At 42.2% G+C, this 19,701-nt stretch overlaps 1 protein-coding gene across 2 annotated transcripts in view; it reads left to right on the top strand.

Annotated features, from left to right (window-relative positions):
* ATRN (attractin) overlaps nucleotides 1–19,701 on the top strand; it is a 144,754-nt gene that overhangs the window by 73,935 nt on the left and 51,118 nt on the right. For both annotated transcript variants that reach the window (XM_035323502.1, XM_035323503.1), the window contains exons 20-24: nucleotides 1,672–1,765; nucleotides 2,654–2,706; nucleotides 4,349–4,443; nucleotides 4,979–5,057; nucleotides 5,459–5,616. In XM_035323502.1, the coding sequence (XP_035179393.1) occupies nucleotides 1,672–1,765; nucleotides 2,654–2,706; nucleotides 4,349–4,443; nucleotides 4,979–5,057; nucleotides 5,459–5,616 (479 nt within the window). The remainder of the gene's footprint in view (nucleotides 1–1,671; nucleotides 1,766–2,653; nucleotides 2,707–4,348; nucleotides 4,444–4,978; nucleotides 5,058–5,458; nucleotides 5,617–19,701) is intronic.

The following is a 19,701-nucleotide window of genomic DNA, read 5'->3' on the forward strand; positions in this document are numbered from 1 at the left end:
GGGGCAAGGGGCCCTTCCCATGACAGAGGTGGAATTAGGTGGGCTTTAGGGCCCCTTCCAACCCAAACCATCCTAGGATATTATGACTCATCTCCCTGTTTCTGAATGAGGAGACACCAGCCTTTAAGCATTCTGTTTCCAGCAAGCACTGAGGGATCTCCTCTTCATGGACTCTGAATGTGCCCAGTTCTGGGCTTCCTCGGTACAAAAAAAGACAGGGATCTCCTGGAAAGAGTCCAGCAGAGGGCCACAGAGATGGTACGGGGCCTGGAGCATCTTCCCTGTGAGGAAAGACTGAGAAACCTGGGGCTGTTCAGCCTGGAGAAGAGAAGACAGAGGGGATCTCATCAATGTCCACAAATACCTGAAGTGTGGGAGACAGAGGGATTTGGCCAACCTCTTCTCAGTGGTTTGTGGGCACAGGACAAGGGGCAATGGCCACAAAATGGAGCCCAGGAAGTTCCGCACCGACATGCGAAAGAACTTCTTCACGGTGAGGGTGACGGAGCACTGGGACAGGCTGCCCAGGGAGGTTGTGGAGTCTCCTTCTGTGGAGATATTCAGGGTCTGTCTGGACACCTACGTGGGCAATTTGCTATATGCTTTGGCAGGGGGCTTGGACCCGATGATCTCTTGAGGTCCCTTCCAACCCCTACAATTCTGTGATTCTGTGACTCTTTCCCTTTTGATGTTGCGTGCTCTGCCGTACCCAGCTCCAGATGAACGCATCTTCCAGATCATTGGCAGAACAGCTCCTGAAAGGCACCTACCACCTGGAAGTTCTTCCATCCCTTATTTTAATTAGAGTCAAGATTACCTCAAAGACAACTTTGTCTTGTTTTGTTTTTTATGTGCTTCCACTACTTCCTCATGCATAAAGGTCTCGAAGCGTGGCAGCATTAGCATTTTAATTTGAATCGGGAGCGCTCTTTTGAAGCAAATCTCCCGTACGCCCGCATTGCCACGCTTGGGGTCATATCTCAAGCAGTTGCAGAGTACACGGAGCTGGTCTGTTCTGGGCATGCCACGAACCTGCTGTTGTCTGATTTGCTTTAGCCACGACCGGGGGGCATCCAGCTTGTGAGACCAGGCTAAATCTATTTCTAAAGTGCGCTGGGGCACTCACTGCAACGTGCGTTCAGCATGGACATCGTGTTCTCAGCACCAGAGGTTTAACACTGCAGATGCACTTCCTTTGATGACAGTACTTTCTCAAAGGCCTATTTATTTCTAGAAACAGCCCTAAAGGCACCAAGAGCTTTGCTTTACTTACAAAAAATTGTGATCACAGTTTTCTCTCAAGAGTTTTGAGTTTGAGCGAAATGTGCTAGCGAGCCCCAAATTATTCCAAATATTATCTTTTCCTTACCAGTTACGATATCCCTAGTGCTATCTAGCAACACGAGAGGAAGTTAGATTTTTGACTCTAAAAAAAAGAGCCCAGTTGGATCGTGATTGCATACAAAACATCAGTCCTGCAACCTGCACTCCATCCGCGTTGACACACGGCTTTATTTTTAGCAGAAGGAACCAGAGTACCAGAAGAGTTTCCATGTACGCTTTAATTGCTGATGTATCGCCGTTTGGCATCTAAAGGACTTAATTGCTTTCAAATCTGTTTTCCTTCGTTCAACATTGCATCCTTTCCCCCCCCCCCCCTCTGCTCAACAGCTTGCAAGTGCAACGGCCATGCCTCTGTCTGCAACACGAACACGGGGAAATGTTTCTGCACCACCAAGGGAATAAAAGGAGACGAGTGTCAACTGTGAGTTCCTTTCACTTTGTTAGTTGAAATCACAAGGCCACGCACATACTGGCGTGGAACCCCTTACATTTTTTAATGACTGTATTTATGATGTCTCTGCTCATCTCTTCCTGCTGACAGTTGACTAACTTCATTGACTGTGCAGCCAGCCGTGCTTCCCCTGGGGGGGAGAACATGAACAAAATGATTTCCCGAAGGTTTCTATTTTAAGAACGTTTCAACTGTCATGCAGGATGGATGGGGTGAAAAATAATGCCCCTGCCCCCCGAACTGTGCACACCATTTTGTTTTAAGCCTTTACTATATCCTAGTTACTTTTTAATTGGTAGATCTTCAGTCCCTGTTCTGGGGGAATATAAATATATCTGAAATAAGACTTTGACATTCAAGCATTCTAATGGAGCTAATTTCAGAGCAACAAATTTGCTGGAGGTTTCTCTGTAACATAACAGAAATGCTTTTAATGCCATCTTAGTGGAAATAATTTCATTTCAAATAATTGCATTGCCAGGTTTATTTTTGAAGCGTTACTCACATGAGTAAACGTTCATAGGACTAAATCCTAAAACGGACATAAATGTAAATGGAACCTTTAGGTTTTGACTGTAGCAATCCAATTCCATCCATTGTGAAGAACTGTTAAGTACCCTCCAAGTGGATGCAGAAGTTAATTTCCATAATCTTGTATTTTATTTTAATGGCATTATAGTTTGTTTTGCAGGGATCTTGGAGATTTACATAATTTCTTAAGAAACTCAGTACAGCTCAGACCTGCATCTTTTATTTTTAGTCGGGTACTGTATTGGAACAGGTGGCGGTTTATGATTTTTAGTGGCTGGGAATAAATAGATCTGAAAAAAATTAATTAAAAATATTTATTTTCTTTAGGTGTGAAGTTGAAAACAGATATCAGGGAAATCCGCTTAAAGGAACATGTTACTGTGAGTATGGCTGGGATTTTGTTTGTAGATAACAAATGTATGACGTTGGGAATATATTTAAAATTCAGTTGCCTCAGATCAGTTTAAAATGCAAGGGATTAACGATAGGATTAGAAAATACTTTTTGAAAACTTCAGCTTTCACGAAAGTATTGTTTAAAGAAAACCAGCACTCTTCTCGATACAGTCTTTGTTGCAATTGGAACTTTCAGAACAAAATATTTGATTTTTTTTTTCCACATGACCTTGAAAAGAAATCTGGTTTTCTGGAAAATAATTTGAGATATACCTAAGTAAGTAAAAATCAAGGCATGTTTTTAGATTTTTCGTTAGTGCCAAATACGATGATTTTTTTTATTTTTCATTTTAAATTTTGTTCCACGTTAGAATGGGTAAGGCTTCAAAATCGCCATGTTTCCTCTGAAATGAACAGTTGGATTCCTGTGCAACTCAAAGATACGTTGCCAAGATTCAGAGTACTTAATGGAAACTCTCCAGCTTCTATTTGCAAATACTAGCAATCAGCACATTGGCAAGCGTGGACAGATATAATCTTAAATTACATAAAGGTACAAGTCTCAGATAGTATTTTTGTGAAACGCAGAAATTGGCAACGTGCTCTATTTAACAAATTTCAAGTCTGCTTGCGTAGCGAAGCAAGGACACTGATGACATCTCGTGATAATCTATTTGCAAGGATGACCCACCTCATTGGTGCTAATAGCACTGCTGGTAAAGCGGACAAAAAGGGGGAAAAGAAATTTACAACTCTCGCAAGAACAACCTTGTGCTATACGATTTCAGGCTCATTTGATTTTCTTCTTTGGAAATTTCTCTCGTAGTGCTTCATAAAAGTTGTAGGTATACATCAGAGGCTTGTCTAGCCCATGTCTACCCAACAAGGGAGAGCATTAAGAGAAAAATACTACCTGCTGTATAGCTTCGTATTTATTATTGCTTGGAATATCTCTGCATGGCTTTGGGACTGTGTACAGGTCAGAACACTGTGCTTTAAGAAAAGGATACTGAAATATAAGGATACCGATGTATCCCCAAAGCTGGTTGTGCACTGTAGTTACCAGAGATGATACCCAAAACCTAATCAGACATGAGCAGCGGGGCACACTGGCAGACCAAAAGGTGGTCCTGCCATGTGATGGAGAGCAGGTTGGGGGCTAGATCCTGACCAAGCAGCTGCTACGTAGACATCCTCCCTTGTATACTCCACTGGTGTACAGAAACTTAACAGGTGTGGAACTTAATCCCCTTCTAAACGGGGATTATAGAGACTATTTTATTTTACTAGTATTCCATAAGAATGTGGAGGTACTGCAGTATGGAAAAAGTAAATGTCTTGGCATGGTTTTTTTTCAATGTATGTGTATGAACAGTCGTTCAGATTAGGACTGGAGGCTCTAGTCTGAAAAAGGTAAGCACCTTCCAGCTGAGCCCTTTAGGCATAACTTCACAAGGATGAGTGTGTCCCTTTTGTGTGGGATCGTGCATAGGTTGGACTCATTCATAGCAGCGTAGCAACTCCTAGCTGTGCTCAAGGAGTGCTGTACTGTAATGGTATGGCTCGCTTTGCAGAAGTTTGTTCTGCTCCAAGACGTGGGGTGACTCTCTCTATGCATTCCTTACAGATACTCTTCTCATTGACTATCAGTTCACCTTCAGCCTTTCTCAAGAGGATGATCGCTATTACACAGCCATCAACTTCGTAGCGACACCCGAAGAGGTAAATTCTCTACTTTCTCTTTAAACATCACCCTTTGGGTATACGTTTGTCTTTTCCTGGCCAAGGACAGGATGAGTTTTACAGTAGGGTGAGTCTCCAGAGGTGGTCTTTTAACGTGACATGTGTCCAGTTCCACAAAGCAACAAGAATTTTTTCAGCTTTGCTTGGCCATGCAGTTTCAAATATTCATGGTAAAATTTCACAGGAACCACAGTTGATTTTTTTACGGTTGTTTAAACAACTGCTGAGCAATTCTAGTTTTGATTGCTGTTCAACACATACCTTGTGTATCTATTCTTCTTGTTTTATGCACATGACTTGTTTTGTTCTTTATTATGCTTTCCTTGGGGAGGAGAATACTGCTTTCAGAAAATGGAAATAGTTTTGTAGGCTGTCATTTGCTTAATGTGATGATGCTTGATGTATTTGCTTCACGTAAATAACAAATTCCAAGATTTTTTGTCAGTGAAGGTTTGCTAGAAAACAGTAAAATCGCTTATAGTAAAAAATACTTTTTATTCTTTTCCCACCCTAGCAAAACAGAGACCTGGACATGTTTATCAATGCATCTAAAAATTTCAACCTCAATATTACTTGGTCAACAAGTTTTGCAGGTAAAATTAACATGATCTAAGTTGCTTGCTCCCTTGCTTCAGTTATCAGTTTTTGACAAATGTAAATTTAATTGAGGAAACGTCTGCCATTACCTATGAACTTGCTATGTAATGCTCTTTGATGCTAGGCTTGGGGGCAGAAGTAAAATGTTAAAAAGGAACTGTGTTTTTCCATCTTAATGGTGTATTTTGGAAACAGTGGAGGAGCTCATTTAATTTTTAGGAACGTGATATTTTGGCATACAGTGATTTTAATGGTGCGGTGCAGCTTAACATAGTCATGTTCAGATGAATGGTTAATTTTATAGCGTTATTATTCTGGATGATTGGCTCTTTTTATTTGTCGCTTAAAATATGCATTGAAACATCTTTTCTTGTTACTTCTTAACATTTGAAAACAGCTGGCACGCAGGCTGGGGAGGAAATTCCAGTTGTTTCAAGAACTAATATAAAAGAATACAAGGACAGCTTCTCCAATGAGAAATTTGATTTCCGCAACAATCCAAACATCACTTTCTTTGTTTACGTCAGCAATTTCACCTGGCCGATAAAAATACAGGTAGGATTTCTTCACACGCGTACAATTCTTTAAAAGTATATTGTTTCTCTTGAGCAACGTGGCAGTTTCGGTGATCTGGTTGTTCTCCAAACTGTGAGAATTCAAGTTGTGTTTTTGCAGTGGAAAATTTCACTAACCTTGCGTATTCAAAAGTAATTGCGCAGGCGTAACGGTGCGGGGAATATTAAGCTGATAAGGTGACAGTGGAAGGTCCTGCTGTTCCAAAATAAGGAGGCTGGCTAAGAAAAACAAGACAAGCACTTGCAAAATGAGTAAAACCAAAACATCACGGGCCCTCTAGTCACAAGAGAAGAAGGAAAAAAAAAAAAAAGGAAAAGGAGAAATTAATGGTTGGTCAAATAAAATTGTACCTATATGGTATAGTAGTAAGCGTTGAGTAGTTTGTGAACCTGTAGTACTCAGACAATGAGGAAACAGGGGAGGAATGAGGCGTTGGATAATAGGGAGTATAAGCTTTTGATATACTTTTGCTGTGCGCTCGTGCTTGCAAGATGCCTGCCATCGCTATCACGAATAAAAGAGCTACTTCACTGAGATCCTTGCCTGAGCCTGTGTTATTGGCTGCAGATCGTTTTGGAACCAGCTCTCAGTGTAATCCTGCAGCAGAGAAAGGGTTTCGATGTTCCTGATTATGAACACAAAGGTGTTGCTGTCTGGCATTACTCAACCCAGTGGATCTGAAAATGTGATCTGAAGTAAAGTGGGATGCTCACTTATTAATTGGGCTATGTTCTAATCAGGGCTTTGGCTTTAAAGGTGTACATCTTGATGCTGAGGAAAGCAGCAAAGACTCAGCCAAAAAACAAGCCCAGAATGAGAATACCCAAATGTTCTCAGCGTCTCTTTTTAACATCGTGTTCTTTAAAGGCACAGCTGGAGAGCCATCCCTCTTCCTCCTTGTGCTGCCAAAGACCGGTGCTACCTGCAGAATAAGATTGAGTTCGTTCTTTCCCTTAATTCGGTGCAGTCAGTTAACACACACGTTGCCTCCGGTGTCAGACTGTCTGATGCTAATGCTAATGCTGCAGAAGCAGTGGATGAAGCTTGGTAGATCATGAAAACGCTCATAGATCACAGACTGCAATCACAGAGACTCTGCAACTGCTGCTGCAGCTAATAATTCAGAGCAGCCTTGGGCACTTTCTTGCTCTGGGCTAATCCAGGTATCAACGCACGGTGTACTCAGAGTGATACAGGGTCCCTTTGAAGGGTAAAGCAACTCCTGGGTCTGGAACAGAGTTCTGAAATGAGGCTCTATATATTTGATGAATTTGAATTCCCACATTTGACTGAGTTTCTTTAAACAAACAAACAAAAGGCATCCATCAATCTCCACCCCTATTCAACCAATCTAACCAATTACCAAATGAAAGCTGGCAACTTCACGAGGATTTACTTGATATTTCAGTCATATCTGGTGCAGAAACTCACTGTTGGGGTCACTTCCAGCAAAGATAATACACATCACAATATTGAGCGAACTCCACCTGGAAAAATGCCCTTGGGCTATGGAAATATTTTTCATGGTGTTTCCTGAACTTTTCTGAAAACATTAGGAATACTTGCGAAATGTCTGCTTTACCTTCTGGTAAAGGGTGGTTTTTAAACGCTTAGGAGACGTCGTATTTTTGGTAGATTTTGTTCCTTGTAATACCACTTACATTATTGGTAATCATTCTCTGGTTTCTGCTTGACCAGTTGTAAAGTCTTAGTTCATTGTCAGGTCCTCAGTTTTAGATGTGAAGGGATTTGCAAGAACTGCAAGTTTATGTCATTGGTGACACAAGCAGCGGCTGAGGCAGGCTCATGGTTTTCCAATTAGTGCAGCTCTCAGTAGAGCAAGTGAAGTCCTGTGCAAAGAGTCAGGCACCTGCACGATGATTTATTTAAATTTTCAGGCATCTCATCTATCAAATTGGTAATCAGAGCTGTCAGAAAGAAATCCATAATTTATTTTGTAACTTACAGGTTGTACGTTGACTGATATCAGTTTTGACTGTTGGCCTTCCACAATCAGTGCTGGACCTACCTTACCCTGAATTATTTACTTTGCTATTTCTTGCTCAAAGCTGGGTGTTAGAACCTGGTAGGTGTTTGTACTGATTCCTGTCCCTTAAGCTTTACTGTGCTTAGTCTAATGTCCACCCTACTTGTACTTACAGAGACTTTCTGCATGCTTTTCCAATGCCAGCATGGTCACTAAGCTTGAACATCTCCTCCATCTCCTTGTTTGACAGCGAGGTCTCCTGCCTTCCCTGGAGATGTTCAGACAGCTCATCTCTTCTCTCAGCCTTCAGATTTGTTGGCTTAAGTAAGAGGAACCCTCGCTGAAACAGGTTATCCAGGTGCTCAGTTGCCTCCTTAGTTTCTCCTCTGTGCTCGTTTGGATCATCTCACCTGTAGAGTTTTGGTCAGCCCTGTTTAAGGGTATGTAGATCGGGTCTCACTGTTTCCTTGTACAGCCGCGTTTCTGGGTCCTTTATGGACCCTTCTAGGTTCTTTTATGGCAGTATTTTGCTTTGCTCCTTCTCATGGCTGCAGTGATTAATAGTCCTTATTCATTTTAATACGGACTAATACACCCCGGTCTTATACATCCTTGCCTGCCACCTGATGAGCTCCCAGCCTTGAGAGCAAAAATTCTTCTCAGTCCCTAATAGCATCGTAAAATGTTATCCCGCTGCTGTTACTGGATAATACTGCCAGCCCTAAAGATGGTCTAGTTTTTCCTTCGCTGTTATTCTTTCCTAGATTTTTACTGTTAATCCCCTTCAACTTTGTCAGCAGAGCGTATGATTAGCACACTTTTCTGGGGTCTGTGTCATTAATGAGGATATCTTGCTATGAGGGCAGGCTGCCCCGAGGAGCCGTGGCTGCCGCATCCCTGGCAGCGCCCAAGGCCAGGCTGGATGGGGCTGGGGAGGCTCTGAGGTCCCTTCCAACCCAAACTGTTTTGTGTTTCTTTGAAAGGTCAAAGCCTGTCCAGACATCATCCTTGAACAACTACCTTCTGTCCCCTTTAACCTCTGTGACTCTCACCATCTGTATCTTCCCCAGGAACTCTTCCAACATAGCCTTGTATTGAAAGCCATAAGGAAATCTGGATTAGCTCAGCTGCACTTCTGAGGTCTACAAAACTAATTTATTTTTTTTTTTAGAAAGAGAAAACAGTGGGTCGGCACAGCGCACTTTACCATTGTCAGCTCTCTTGGTGAATTCAATTTTTTTGTTTACTTCTTCAGTTCTTGCACTCAAACCGCGTTCTGAAACTTTGTGTACAATTTAGGTCTTGGGAACGCGAGTATGTAGATTCTCCCTCTTCCTCTAAATACAAGTTTTACATTTTCCATGGGGCCGTGCTCAGTTGGGTAGATTGCTTTAACAGCCTTGCTGCTACCAGAGGCGTTATTTCATGTGCCGTTTCTTTTGGAGTGCCGGGATGAATGCTGTTTGCTTTCAGCCACTCGGAACATACCAAAACATTTGCGTTTTGTATCCACCTTGGTTGCGTCTCTTGTTATAACCTCGCTCCCATTGGGCTCTTTGCCTTGCACCTACGTTCAGTGTCCTTGTCCTTAATGAAAGCTCTAATTTAGTTTAAGGGATATAGCTGATGGGTTTTAATCTCTCGCCTACCCTTACAGCATATCCTCTTCACTTTCCCTTTATGGTCTCCTTTACTTGCAGGGCTGAAACATCTCTTGCTATTTTGTTTATTGTTTGCTGAGCTCTGGCACAGCTTGACATTCAGCAGTTCTTATTTTATCTCTGTACCGCTTGCTGGCTTCTAAGACATTGCTAATGAATCCCATCCTCTCTGTAATATGTAGGTTCTTTAGTTGTTCCTAATGTCCTTTTAGAGGTTAGGTTTGAGTTAGCTTTCGAATAGTTTTGCATCTTTAACCTGAGAGAAATACTTAGATGGCTGCTTCCCCATCCCTTATCTCCTTGGTCCACTTAATTTTACTGTCTTCTTTAATTTCTCGCTGTTAAAAAGAGTGAACTTTGATTCCGTTACAACACCTTCCTTGTTTTATCCTTAATTTAATCTGAATGTGCTGGCGCGCGCTCAGTCCGTAGTAATTTTTATATCTTCTTAACGTCCTTGTTACTTGCCAAAACAAAGGCTAAAATAGCATCAGCTCTTATTGTATGAGAGGCTCTTTTTGTGCAGAAGCCTGACAGTAACAGCACAGCCCGGAGTATATTCCTTACAATTGCTATTAACATATGCACTTCAGTTCATATCTAAGACATTTTTTCCCCAAACTGACATTTTTCTGACTTCTTTCTCTGAAACCCTGTTGGTGTGGAAAATCTCAACTCTTTCTCGTGTTAGCAATATCCAACCATCATCACTGCCATCAGCCTCTGTCCATCCCCAGGCAGCCCCCCTGCACCTCCGTTGGATGGAGATCCCATCGTGGCTCTCCGTGGCATTCCTCCCTCCTTGCTCACAGTCTTGCTTATCCGGCTGTGCACGAAACCAATTTTTTCCTGCATTCTTTTAACAATGCTTGCGATGCTCGTCCGTGTTTTACGTCTTAAGTTTGACAAACAGCAAGGTCTTGGTGTTTGCTAGGTCTACTCGTGCGAGTTGCCCCGTCTCCGTCACGAAGAGCCTGAAGCCGAATAGATTTGCTTGTGGCTGGTGTGATGCTGAGCTTTTGGTCCATTTTCCATCTGGTGTGACTGTGCTCTCAGGTTTGGTGCCACATGAAAACGTTTTCACACTGGCTGCTAAGACACCGTAGTTCGACACTACGCTTCTCACGCCGCCCCGGGGTGCTGCTTTACTTAAGCGTTCCGTTTCCCTCCTCACCATCCTGGTAATTTTTTCAGACCAGTTGATGAGTAGGAGGTGATGTTATAAAAAGTTACGGTTCCACAGAGAAAAAAAAAAAAAAAACTAGGGAAAAGGGAAAATGCAATTAAAAAATAAATAAATAATACGTTTTGCCTCCAGGACTCAAGGGGTCCTTTCAGGTCTTGTGCAATCTTCCCTGGTGGATTGAGCTGCCCTCCATTGCCCTTAATTGCAATCTATGTTCCTACCTGTCCTTTCTGCACCTCTTTCCTATTTGCTTTATCTTTTCCTTTTTTTTTGTGAAGTCTGGGCTCTCTGCAGAAGTTTATCTTCAATCAGATGAAACAGAAGATAACTCAAGGTATGGATTTTTGGGACAAAGGCTTCCTAGCAATTGATCCTTGATTGGGGTTCGCTGCAAGATTTAAGGTAGAGCCACGGGGTGACTGCTCGCTTCGTGACCACTCTGCTTTCCTGGCTGCTCCTTCTGCCCCCACCCTCTGTTCCTTTCTTCTCGGGAAGAGTTTTTCTTCAGGCCTTTCCCATACTGCTTCTCTTAGCTCTTTTGTAAATATTTCCTCTGCAGTTTGGATTTAGTCCTCCAGGGCAAGCAGACTTGTTAATTAAAACTACATGTTGCAGTATGGCCAGGACACAAACTGTTTTTCTTATCTCGGAGACTGCCTCCTACAGCTTTGCTCATCGCAGTTGCATTCTTAAGCTTTTTTGCAGCCACAGAACACGTTTCAATCTAGCTTTCAAAATTAGAGTGTTTTCAATATAAGAAGTGCGAGGAAGTCGGTGAAACTCTGCTACTGCCAGACAGCTGATGGAAAATACTTGAAAATATTGCAGCGTACGCGTTTTGTTTGGTCTGTTCCTGTGCAGAAAAGTATATCCAGACAGTGTGCGTATATATATTTTTTTTCTGTGTTTGAATAGTATAATAAATACTTGTTTTATGTGCTGTATGCTTCCTTACCCTGACTTGTTTTCCATTTAGATACAGTAGAAGTAGTGATTTTACTTATACTGGAAATGTTACAAAAGAAAACTGTAGAAATTGACAGTCTTTATTGCAGAGCAGCTAAGCTACAATCCACATTATTATTTCTGAATGTAATTTTCCTTATTCTGAAGCCATTGATTGAGGTCTGTCTCTCTTTCCCTCTCTTGTTGCCTTACTGAATCTGGACTCGGAGTATAAATGCTCTTTTGTGTTAGAGATAGCTGTGTCCTTGCCAGTGCTGAATTCTGGCTTTTTTTTTTTCCTTCTTGCTCCACCTCTCTTCAAAACCACTTCGGTTTGGATTTTTTTTGTTAAGTGTATTGGTTTAGGATGCCTTTCCCTGCCTGCTTTAATGACTCGAAATGATTATTCTGTTAAAGAAGTACGGCTGCAAAACGTAGGGAGCCTTCAAAACAGCAACCCGCTTCCTAATAACTTGTCTGAACGGTTTCCGGTTATGAAAGCTACATCGCGGAGTTCCCTTAAAATCTTAGTTTGCCAAGCTCTCTTGAAAACCCAGGTAAGGCATCGTCAAAAAACGTCTCCGTATTTCCATTCTCTTCGCTTTGCAGCTCTTCTCTGCTAATGCACTTAGTCTGGCACCGCCGCGATGACTTTAGAAGTGCTGTGCAAATCACAGCTGTTCACCTTCCCTTTCTTTTGCTTGGAAAGCACTGCCTCAAATGTGCCTTATCATCCTCTGAACTGAGCGCTGCACCTCTTCTGAAAGGACATTACTGGTGTTTTTCTCTAAACCAGTCGTGTAAACGTGGTAGGGTTTTCCCTCCCCGCCTATTTGATGTGTTTTCTTAATGCGTTGCAACTGCTTGATTATGAATTCAAAATGTAGCTTAGGCTAGGAAAGATGCCATAGAGTTAAAAAAAAATAATAACAAAAAGCTGTGGAGTATTGCAATATGGAACACGGAAATTCAGCACGGTAACTTTTGGAGTCACTTTCACAGGTTTTAAAGGGTGAAACAGATGAAAATAGCTCACTGAGATTTGAAACTGAACTTCTGGATCTGACAAGCAGGTAGTGGTGAGAATTTGAAACTCTGATAGTTGTGTTAATGCGAGCAGGTTTTTAGCAGTGCTTAAACCAGCAGATATTTCCGTGGAACAGATCCCAGTAAGTGCGTCCCTCTCGGGAATGCACCGTGGGTCAAAACGGGAGTTGCTAATCCAGCCAAATTCCACCCCTCCTTATGGCTGTGAGCTCTCTGTCCCCTTACAGCTTAGTCCTGCTGGTGCTTTCTACCACTCACTAAACATAAACTTACGTTCTTGTCTTGTTTCATACCCAAACTGTTGTTTTCATGAAAATTCTGTCCCATTTGATTTTAGACTGTACTCTCCCAGAATTCATATCCCTCCCTATAAAGCTTTTTGCATTGATCTCTACTTGCTGAGTGCGTGTAGGATGCTTAGGAGCTGATTAAGGAAAAAAACAGTTTGTAATTGTATCATTAACTGGCAATTGCCTCCTCTCTTTCTCTTGTGTTGGTTGAAGTATTTTAATTTGAATGCGCTTAAACGTTAATTATAAGCCAAATGCTTCAAGGGACAAAAAGAGGTGAAGGAATTTTACAGCCTTTTGCATACAAAATATGCTATTTGCAAAAATCTCGCTGGATATTTGCTGTACGTTGTTTGTTTGGCAGTTCGTCATCCTGCTGGGCTTCAGAAAAGTGCCACCATGGCTGCGTGGCATCGCTGCACGGGATGCTTGGTGAAGCTCTGCAACAGCGTTAGGCATCTTACACTGTTTCAGGACTCCTGAGTATTTGAGAACGGGTGGGAAACTTTCAAGTCACTGAAACTGCTGCTTTCTAGCCTGATTTAATAGAGGCTGTAATAGAAAAATAGCTAAAATTGCCTCTGCTGCCTACATTTCTTTAATTTTCAAACTCCTGCATGGGCTGTTGAAGCTTCTTTCAGGGTTCCTCCAGCGGATTTATTTCCGAGCTGCGGGTCTATATAGGCTCTCCTAAAGCTTTATTCCCTTCTACGCAGAAAGTTAATGGAGTGTGGATAGCTTAATTCAGTCGCATAATGTGTTGTCGTAATTATTCTAGATATTTCAAATATGCTGTTTACAGTGATGGGAAAATATTTGTGAACCCACTCAAAGTGTCGAACTGCCGCATAGTTCATCTGCCGAAATTGTGAATGGTGAACCCAAAGGTGGAAACAATTCATCTCTGTTAAATTGATAGCTGCTTTACAAGGAGCTGCCAAAAGTTCAAGCGCAGAAATTGTTACAAATGGCAGAGCTGAAAATTGAGGACGGTCTGAAATGTGCTGTAATTAAATCAGCCTTTTATTCGCATTGCTTCCTTTCGGTGCCACGCCAGATGACTGCCACTAACCTGTACGTATACGCTTGCACGGCCGCGGGTTACACAGCTCGCCTGCTGCTGTGCGTACAGAAACCAGGCAGCGTGCCGCGTCCCAGCAAACGAAACGTAAACTCTACACGCAGACTCTTGGATGACACTCTCTGTAATGAGCTCCCTTCCTTTGGTGCTCTCCCGTCACTGCCTTACGGTGCTTTTGCTAACTTACTGCTGGCATACATATTGCCGGGGTGACCGCCTCTGACTTCTGAAGCAAGATGCACATCCCTGCTCCAGTTAGAGCTGCGGTTGAGGAAGATTTCCAAGAGGTGGGGAAGCACGATTCCACTCTGATGAAGCTTTCAGAAGTGCCACTTCTTCATATATTAGACCAGTGGCTACTAATTTTGCTATGCTTCTACAACCTCTTCTGGTTAATCTTAGGGAACAGGCTAGGCTCTGTTTATTCCTGTGCATCAAAAGGTTTCTGCTCTGCCTCTCACTGCCGCTGAACAGTTTGCTCTGGGATAGTTTTGTTTTCACCTCCTTTGACCTGTAAAACAGCTCCCACTGGTTTACAATCATACGCTGAGAATGTATGTAGGAATGTAAGCAAGCAGATTGCTTTCACGTCTATTTGGCTTTGCAGAGCTGGCAATTATGTGTAAATGTGTCTCTTTCTTAAGCCAGTAGATATTTCCTGTGTTATTATGTAGGCAAAGTTCATGTGGAGCCATATGCTGCTGTTGTCAGCTGTATTTCAGAGCAGAGATGAATTATAAACTAGACTGAGGTTCTTGTAAGGAAGGGCTCTCTGGCTGGGTAAAGCAGGCTGATTTTCCCTAACGCTGAACGTGGCTATTTAAGTGGGAAATAGTAGCTGATATTTTGTGAAGTGCCAGGAATTACATTCCAAAAACGACTTCACAATCCTCAGGCAAAGCTCTTACTCTGATCTTTATCATCATTAGTTTAATGTTGCGCCGTTCTTGTGTCCAGCAGCAGTTGAATACTGAAACCTTCCAAGTTCTCATTTTTCAAAGGAAATCTCCTTCATTAAAGCAGATTTAGATTAAATTTCTTCTTCTGATACTCGATTCCCCATCCTGCTATTTTTATTGGCGGTCTTACCCATAAAACAGGTGGTTGCCATTAGCACGAAGCATAACACCAGTTTCAATTAAGGCTTAATTTTACTTGCCATTCCACGTGTAATGTGTGTTGGGAAGCGTTTTGTTATCTCGCAGAGCTGAGTGATGGATGACACGCAGCCAAGGAAAGCTTTGGGGTACGCTTTGCTCCTGCCAGGTGAGGAACACGGAAGCCCTCCGCTTACCAACAGAGCTGGAGGAGCGCCGGATCCCACGCTTCCACCTTCCTTTTATTTCAGGCTTCCCACCTCTTGAAGGTGACATGCATATTGCAAGCGGCGATGCTCTCTGGGGTTACCTCTTTGAGGTTTACAGCCTAACTAAAAGGCTTTGATAGCGCACGTCGTAAGACAGAGCGAAGAAAGCACACCGCGGTTAAAAAGCAGGGTCTATAACTGACTCTAATTCCCTGATGCCTCTCTGGAGGAAACATCAGGCGTTTGATACAGGGCATAAATATCCTTGAGGACTGGCCACGGCTCATGGATGTTCCCAGCTTTTCTTTAAATTAATGTTGTTCTGTAATCAAAAGCCACAGGTGAATCCAATGAAAGCTCTCAGTAAGGGTAAAGGGAAAGAAAAAGAGGCTTTGTTGTTGGCCAAAGAGAATAAAATACATATAGATAGGTAGTGATTGCTTTGATAAAATAATTAGGTAGGCTTGAAACCATACTGAGGCTGGTGATCCTGGTAGCTTTCCTGCCAGGTTCTCACTGTGCCTCATGCACCTTTAATTAGGAGTAGTTGTAGGTGATGAGATATAATCATCCTTAGCTCTCTGGGACCCTTCTGTTCCAAAAAATGTGCTTTTTCTTTCGCTTCTGAAGGCACTGGAATGCCAAAGTTGTTTGCCAGCGATGTCCCTTGCCTTTATTTAGACGTAACTGCAGGTGCTTTTGAGCCCCTTTTCACTGCATCTCGCTCGCCGTGGTGAGAGGCTTGCTTTAAACCAAACAATGAAACGTAAATCAATTTGTTAATCTGATGGAATTTGCTGTTGAATGTAATTACTTTTGGAGACATGCAATTACATGCTGATTTTCAGAACGGGCAAACTGACATCTTCTGCTGGGGATGGAAGGATTTGAAACAGAACAGTTAAATGATACTTTAAAACATGAAACAGCTGCTTCCTTTTTATCTGCTCCTGCCTTCTTATTTTTGGCATCGACCGATGACATTTTTCTCCTTTTAGAAATTGTTCCCTTTCCTATTAAGTAGCATTTTTGTTACCAGCTTCTTAAATCCTTAAAACAGAAGGTTTCTCTCAACGACGGTTAACCCTTTCTAGGATGGGTTGCCACTTCAGGGCTATCTGCTGGAGGTGATGACTTGAGTAATCTTGAAAACTGCACAGGACAGATTCTCCCCAAGTGCTGGAAAAAACAATAGAAATCCCATAAAACAGTACAAGTATTGAAATCACGGGGTTTATATCTACAAGTGGAGCTGTTCTTGGGATGCTCTGTGAGAATGCTTTTCTCCACAGTCACGTCGTGGTCTGTAGTGTTAACGCCGTGCTGGCATCTGCTCTGGTTGGAAACGTGACACTTGATCACCACGTACTGGAAAGAAAGAAGCTGTACCTGGAAGGAAGGAGGGTTCAAAGCCCTTGCAGTCTGAACCACATTTTTATTTATTTTTGTCTTCCTTTGAAGCTAGGAAAAGTGATATTTCAGTGCAGGCCAGCCAGTCTTGGAGGTCTCTTCCAACCTAGATGATAGAAAAAAACATCAATCATCTCAGTCTCATTTAGATGATTTTGGTGTGTTGAAGAAGTAACTCTTCAACTTTGAGCTTTATTGTAATATGTTCACGAAACACTGGAATTCTGGTCATGTGGCTTTTCTACAAGTTTAGCTACAGAAATAAATCAGGTTATAGGAGAGCGGAGACGCATAGGCTGAGATGATTCAGATTTTACTAATACCGAGACAATTTCTTAAGGTGAGTTTTCGTCTGGATGCAAGAGTCAGATGTGGAGGGATTCAGGGATTCTCTTACTTCAAATGAAGCTGATTTCTTTTTTTTTTTTTTTTTTTCTTTCAAGTTGCCGGGCTGGAAAGCATAATATCAAAAAATGTACAATTAATTTTGAATGGAAAGAAAGTCTGCATTAGACAGGCAATTAATTTCTGCGTGAGGCCCAGAGTGGTGATGTGCTGGCTGCTTGCAGTTGCTGCACTTCTGAACAGCTCTTCCTGAAAATGCAAGATGCCACCGCTGAATGTAAATGTAAAACTCAGGTTCAAATTTGTTCAAAAATGAGCGATGTGGGCCGTTGCTGGGAAGCTTTTACAGCTACCAAAAGAGCTAGATATATTTCCTAATACAAAAAGCTTGTTTAAAGAGTCAAAGAATGGTAAGCAGAGTTAATGAAGAGGAGAGAAGTGCACTACCAATAAAACCGAAGAAGCCAGAATACTCAAACGTAACAATAGATAGAGCCTCGCTAAACCACTGGGGAAAAATACATTCCCGTACTAACATGGGATGACAAAGCCAGAAAGCTTTTGGCTTGTTTAGCTAACTGCCATGAAGGCAGAGCCACCAGCACTCGAATAACGAATCTCAGATGGCTCTGCGAGTCTGCTTTTGTTAAAAGCCAGCCGTTTTTGCAGTGCTGCTGCAACTTTTTTTTTCCTTAAGCTCGGTTTCCTGCCTTATGAAGATGTTTTTCCCATACTGACAAATCCCACTCACAGCAGTGCTGGCAGGCAATAGGGAGAGTCAGGGTGAGGCTGCTGTTGTACTACTGCATCCCAGTATAATAAGAGCATTAGGAACGAATTTCTGGGAAGATTCAACCCCTTTCCTCCCCCTTGCCCCCAAATCAGGAGTTTTTTTCCTTAATGATGAGTGTCATGCATAGTTATTTCTTAAAACTGTTTGTTTTGCATACAAGACCATACAAGACCAGCCTGGTTTCTGTACCTGGACCCAAAGTGTCATTAAATCAAATGAATATTTTGACCGTGGGGCATGAGGCACGACTGATTTGTCAGTATAGTGTTGGTGGTTTATTTGTTGTTGTTGTTTTTTCTTTTAACTGAGATATTCTTCATGACAAAATACTGAAATGTGTGTTCGAGAAAGCCTTTAGTGATGGATTGTAACTTCTTGTGTTATGTTAATGTGAGTGCTTACATCGATGTTGCACATTTTCCCCTACCCAGCAGTGCTATTTTTTCATGTTAAGATTTCTTTAACACAAAATCATGGCGGAGGCTCTTGAAAAAATAAAAACTCGACAGGTAAAACAGCCCAGCCCATGAATTCTGACTTCATCACTCTTTTCAAGACGTGGTTATTGATACCACCCAATGAAGCCATCCTTTGATCAGCAGTTACGTGAGCTCTGCAGTGCAAGGTTTCTTTCCAAAGTACCCGGTGGTTTTCCTCTCTATTTATGAGAAAGTAAGGGTTGTTTTTTTTTAAATACTGCCACTTTATGTAGTAACATGGCACTGGATTTGAAGAAGCACAACAATTTGGCATCGCTAATAATGTCATCACTAAAAGATGTATATGTGTAATTGTTTTTACTTATGTAAAATCCTCAGCATTTCTGTAGAGGCTTCAGAGGCTGGTATGTTGCAAGCTTTTCCTGATACAGATTGATAAATATTTTAAATGATTCATCCCGTATAATGCTTAGAAACCATGCCCCCCTCGGGGAGGGAGAGAGGTCTTTCTCTGCTAATCCCACTGCAGCACTGAGATCTGTCTCACACACATTCCCAGTGTTTTGTCTGGTCAGAGATGATGCAAGACACAAGTTTTTGCCCGTTTCCATCTGTCAGCTGTTTTGCAGCTTTAAAAAAAAAATAAGTGCCAATATGTATTTTGCTGCTTTATTCTTTTCTTTATTTTTGATTCCTAATTGCCTGCATACACTGCAAGCTCTTAACAAAGGCAACTTTTATTCCATTTCAGTTTTTGGCACTCAGGTGTTTGTATTCTGTAAAGTTCATCTTTTTGCCGGGCTTTCAGGGTCTGGGAGAGTGTTTTGAGCTGTTAGGCGCTGAAGTTTTAATTTTTTCCATGTTGAAACTCTCCATAAATAGTTGGTAGGCTCAAGAATGTAACTTATCCTGCACGCAGATGGTGGCAGAGCTCCACTCGGCACAAAGCCAGCCAACAGGATCCTTCACAAACGCATCCAAACAGCAGTGTTCGGGACTGCAGGGAGGAACTTGAGGACTTGCAACTGGGAAGGGTGGAGCGTTTTAAAGCTGGTCGCTCACTTTCTGTGTCTGGCTTCGGCATCTTTATTTTTAAGAACTTTTTTTCAAAGCAACTCAAAGCTGCCTTGTCTCCAGAATGATTGTTGCAAGAGTGTATAAATCCAGGTCATTTGAAACAGGGAGTACGTCAGCATTAAAAGACTCACATAGTGGCAAGAAAGCTCCCTCCGTAACCAAAACGTTACTCTCAACTGGAGTTTATAACCTCTTTTCTTGCTGTGCCATGAGCAAACTGCCTGGAACTTTGTGAGCGAGCCGAGCATCGCTCGAGCTTTGGGACTGGTCTCGAGGTGTGCGGCCGTGCTAGCGGTGCCCGTTCCAGCTGTCAGACGCTCCAGCTAAGGCTTCAGTGCAGCGTCCCCACTGCCAAGTCTGAGATAACTCGAAACAGCTTTGCAGCATAAACATGTCTGAGGTCCAGCATAAGGCTTGGTGTTGTATATAGGTTTTCTGTTAGTCTCCTATACTTCTGAATTTGTTTCATGTAAAACTGAGCACTGGAAAATCTGCA

The sequence above is a fragment of the Oxyura jamaicensis genome, chromosome 4 (assembly GCF_011077185.1).
Source record: "Oxyura jamaicensis isolate SHBP4307 breed ruddy duck chromosome 4, BPBGC_Ojam_1.0, whole genome shotgun sequence".
Taxonomy (NCBI): Eukaryota; Metazoa; Chordata; class Aves; order Anseriformes; family Anatidae; genus Oxyura; species Oxyura jamaicensis.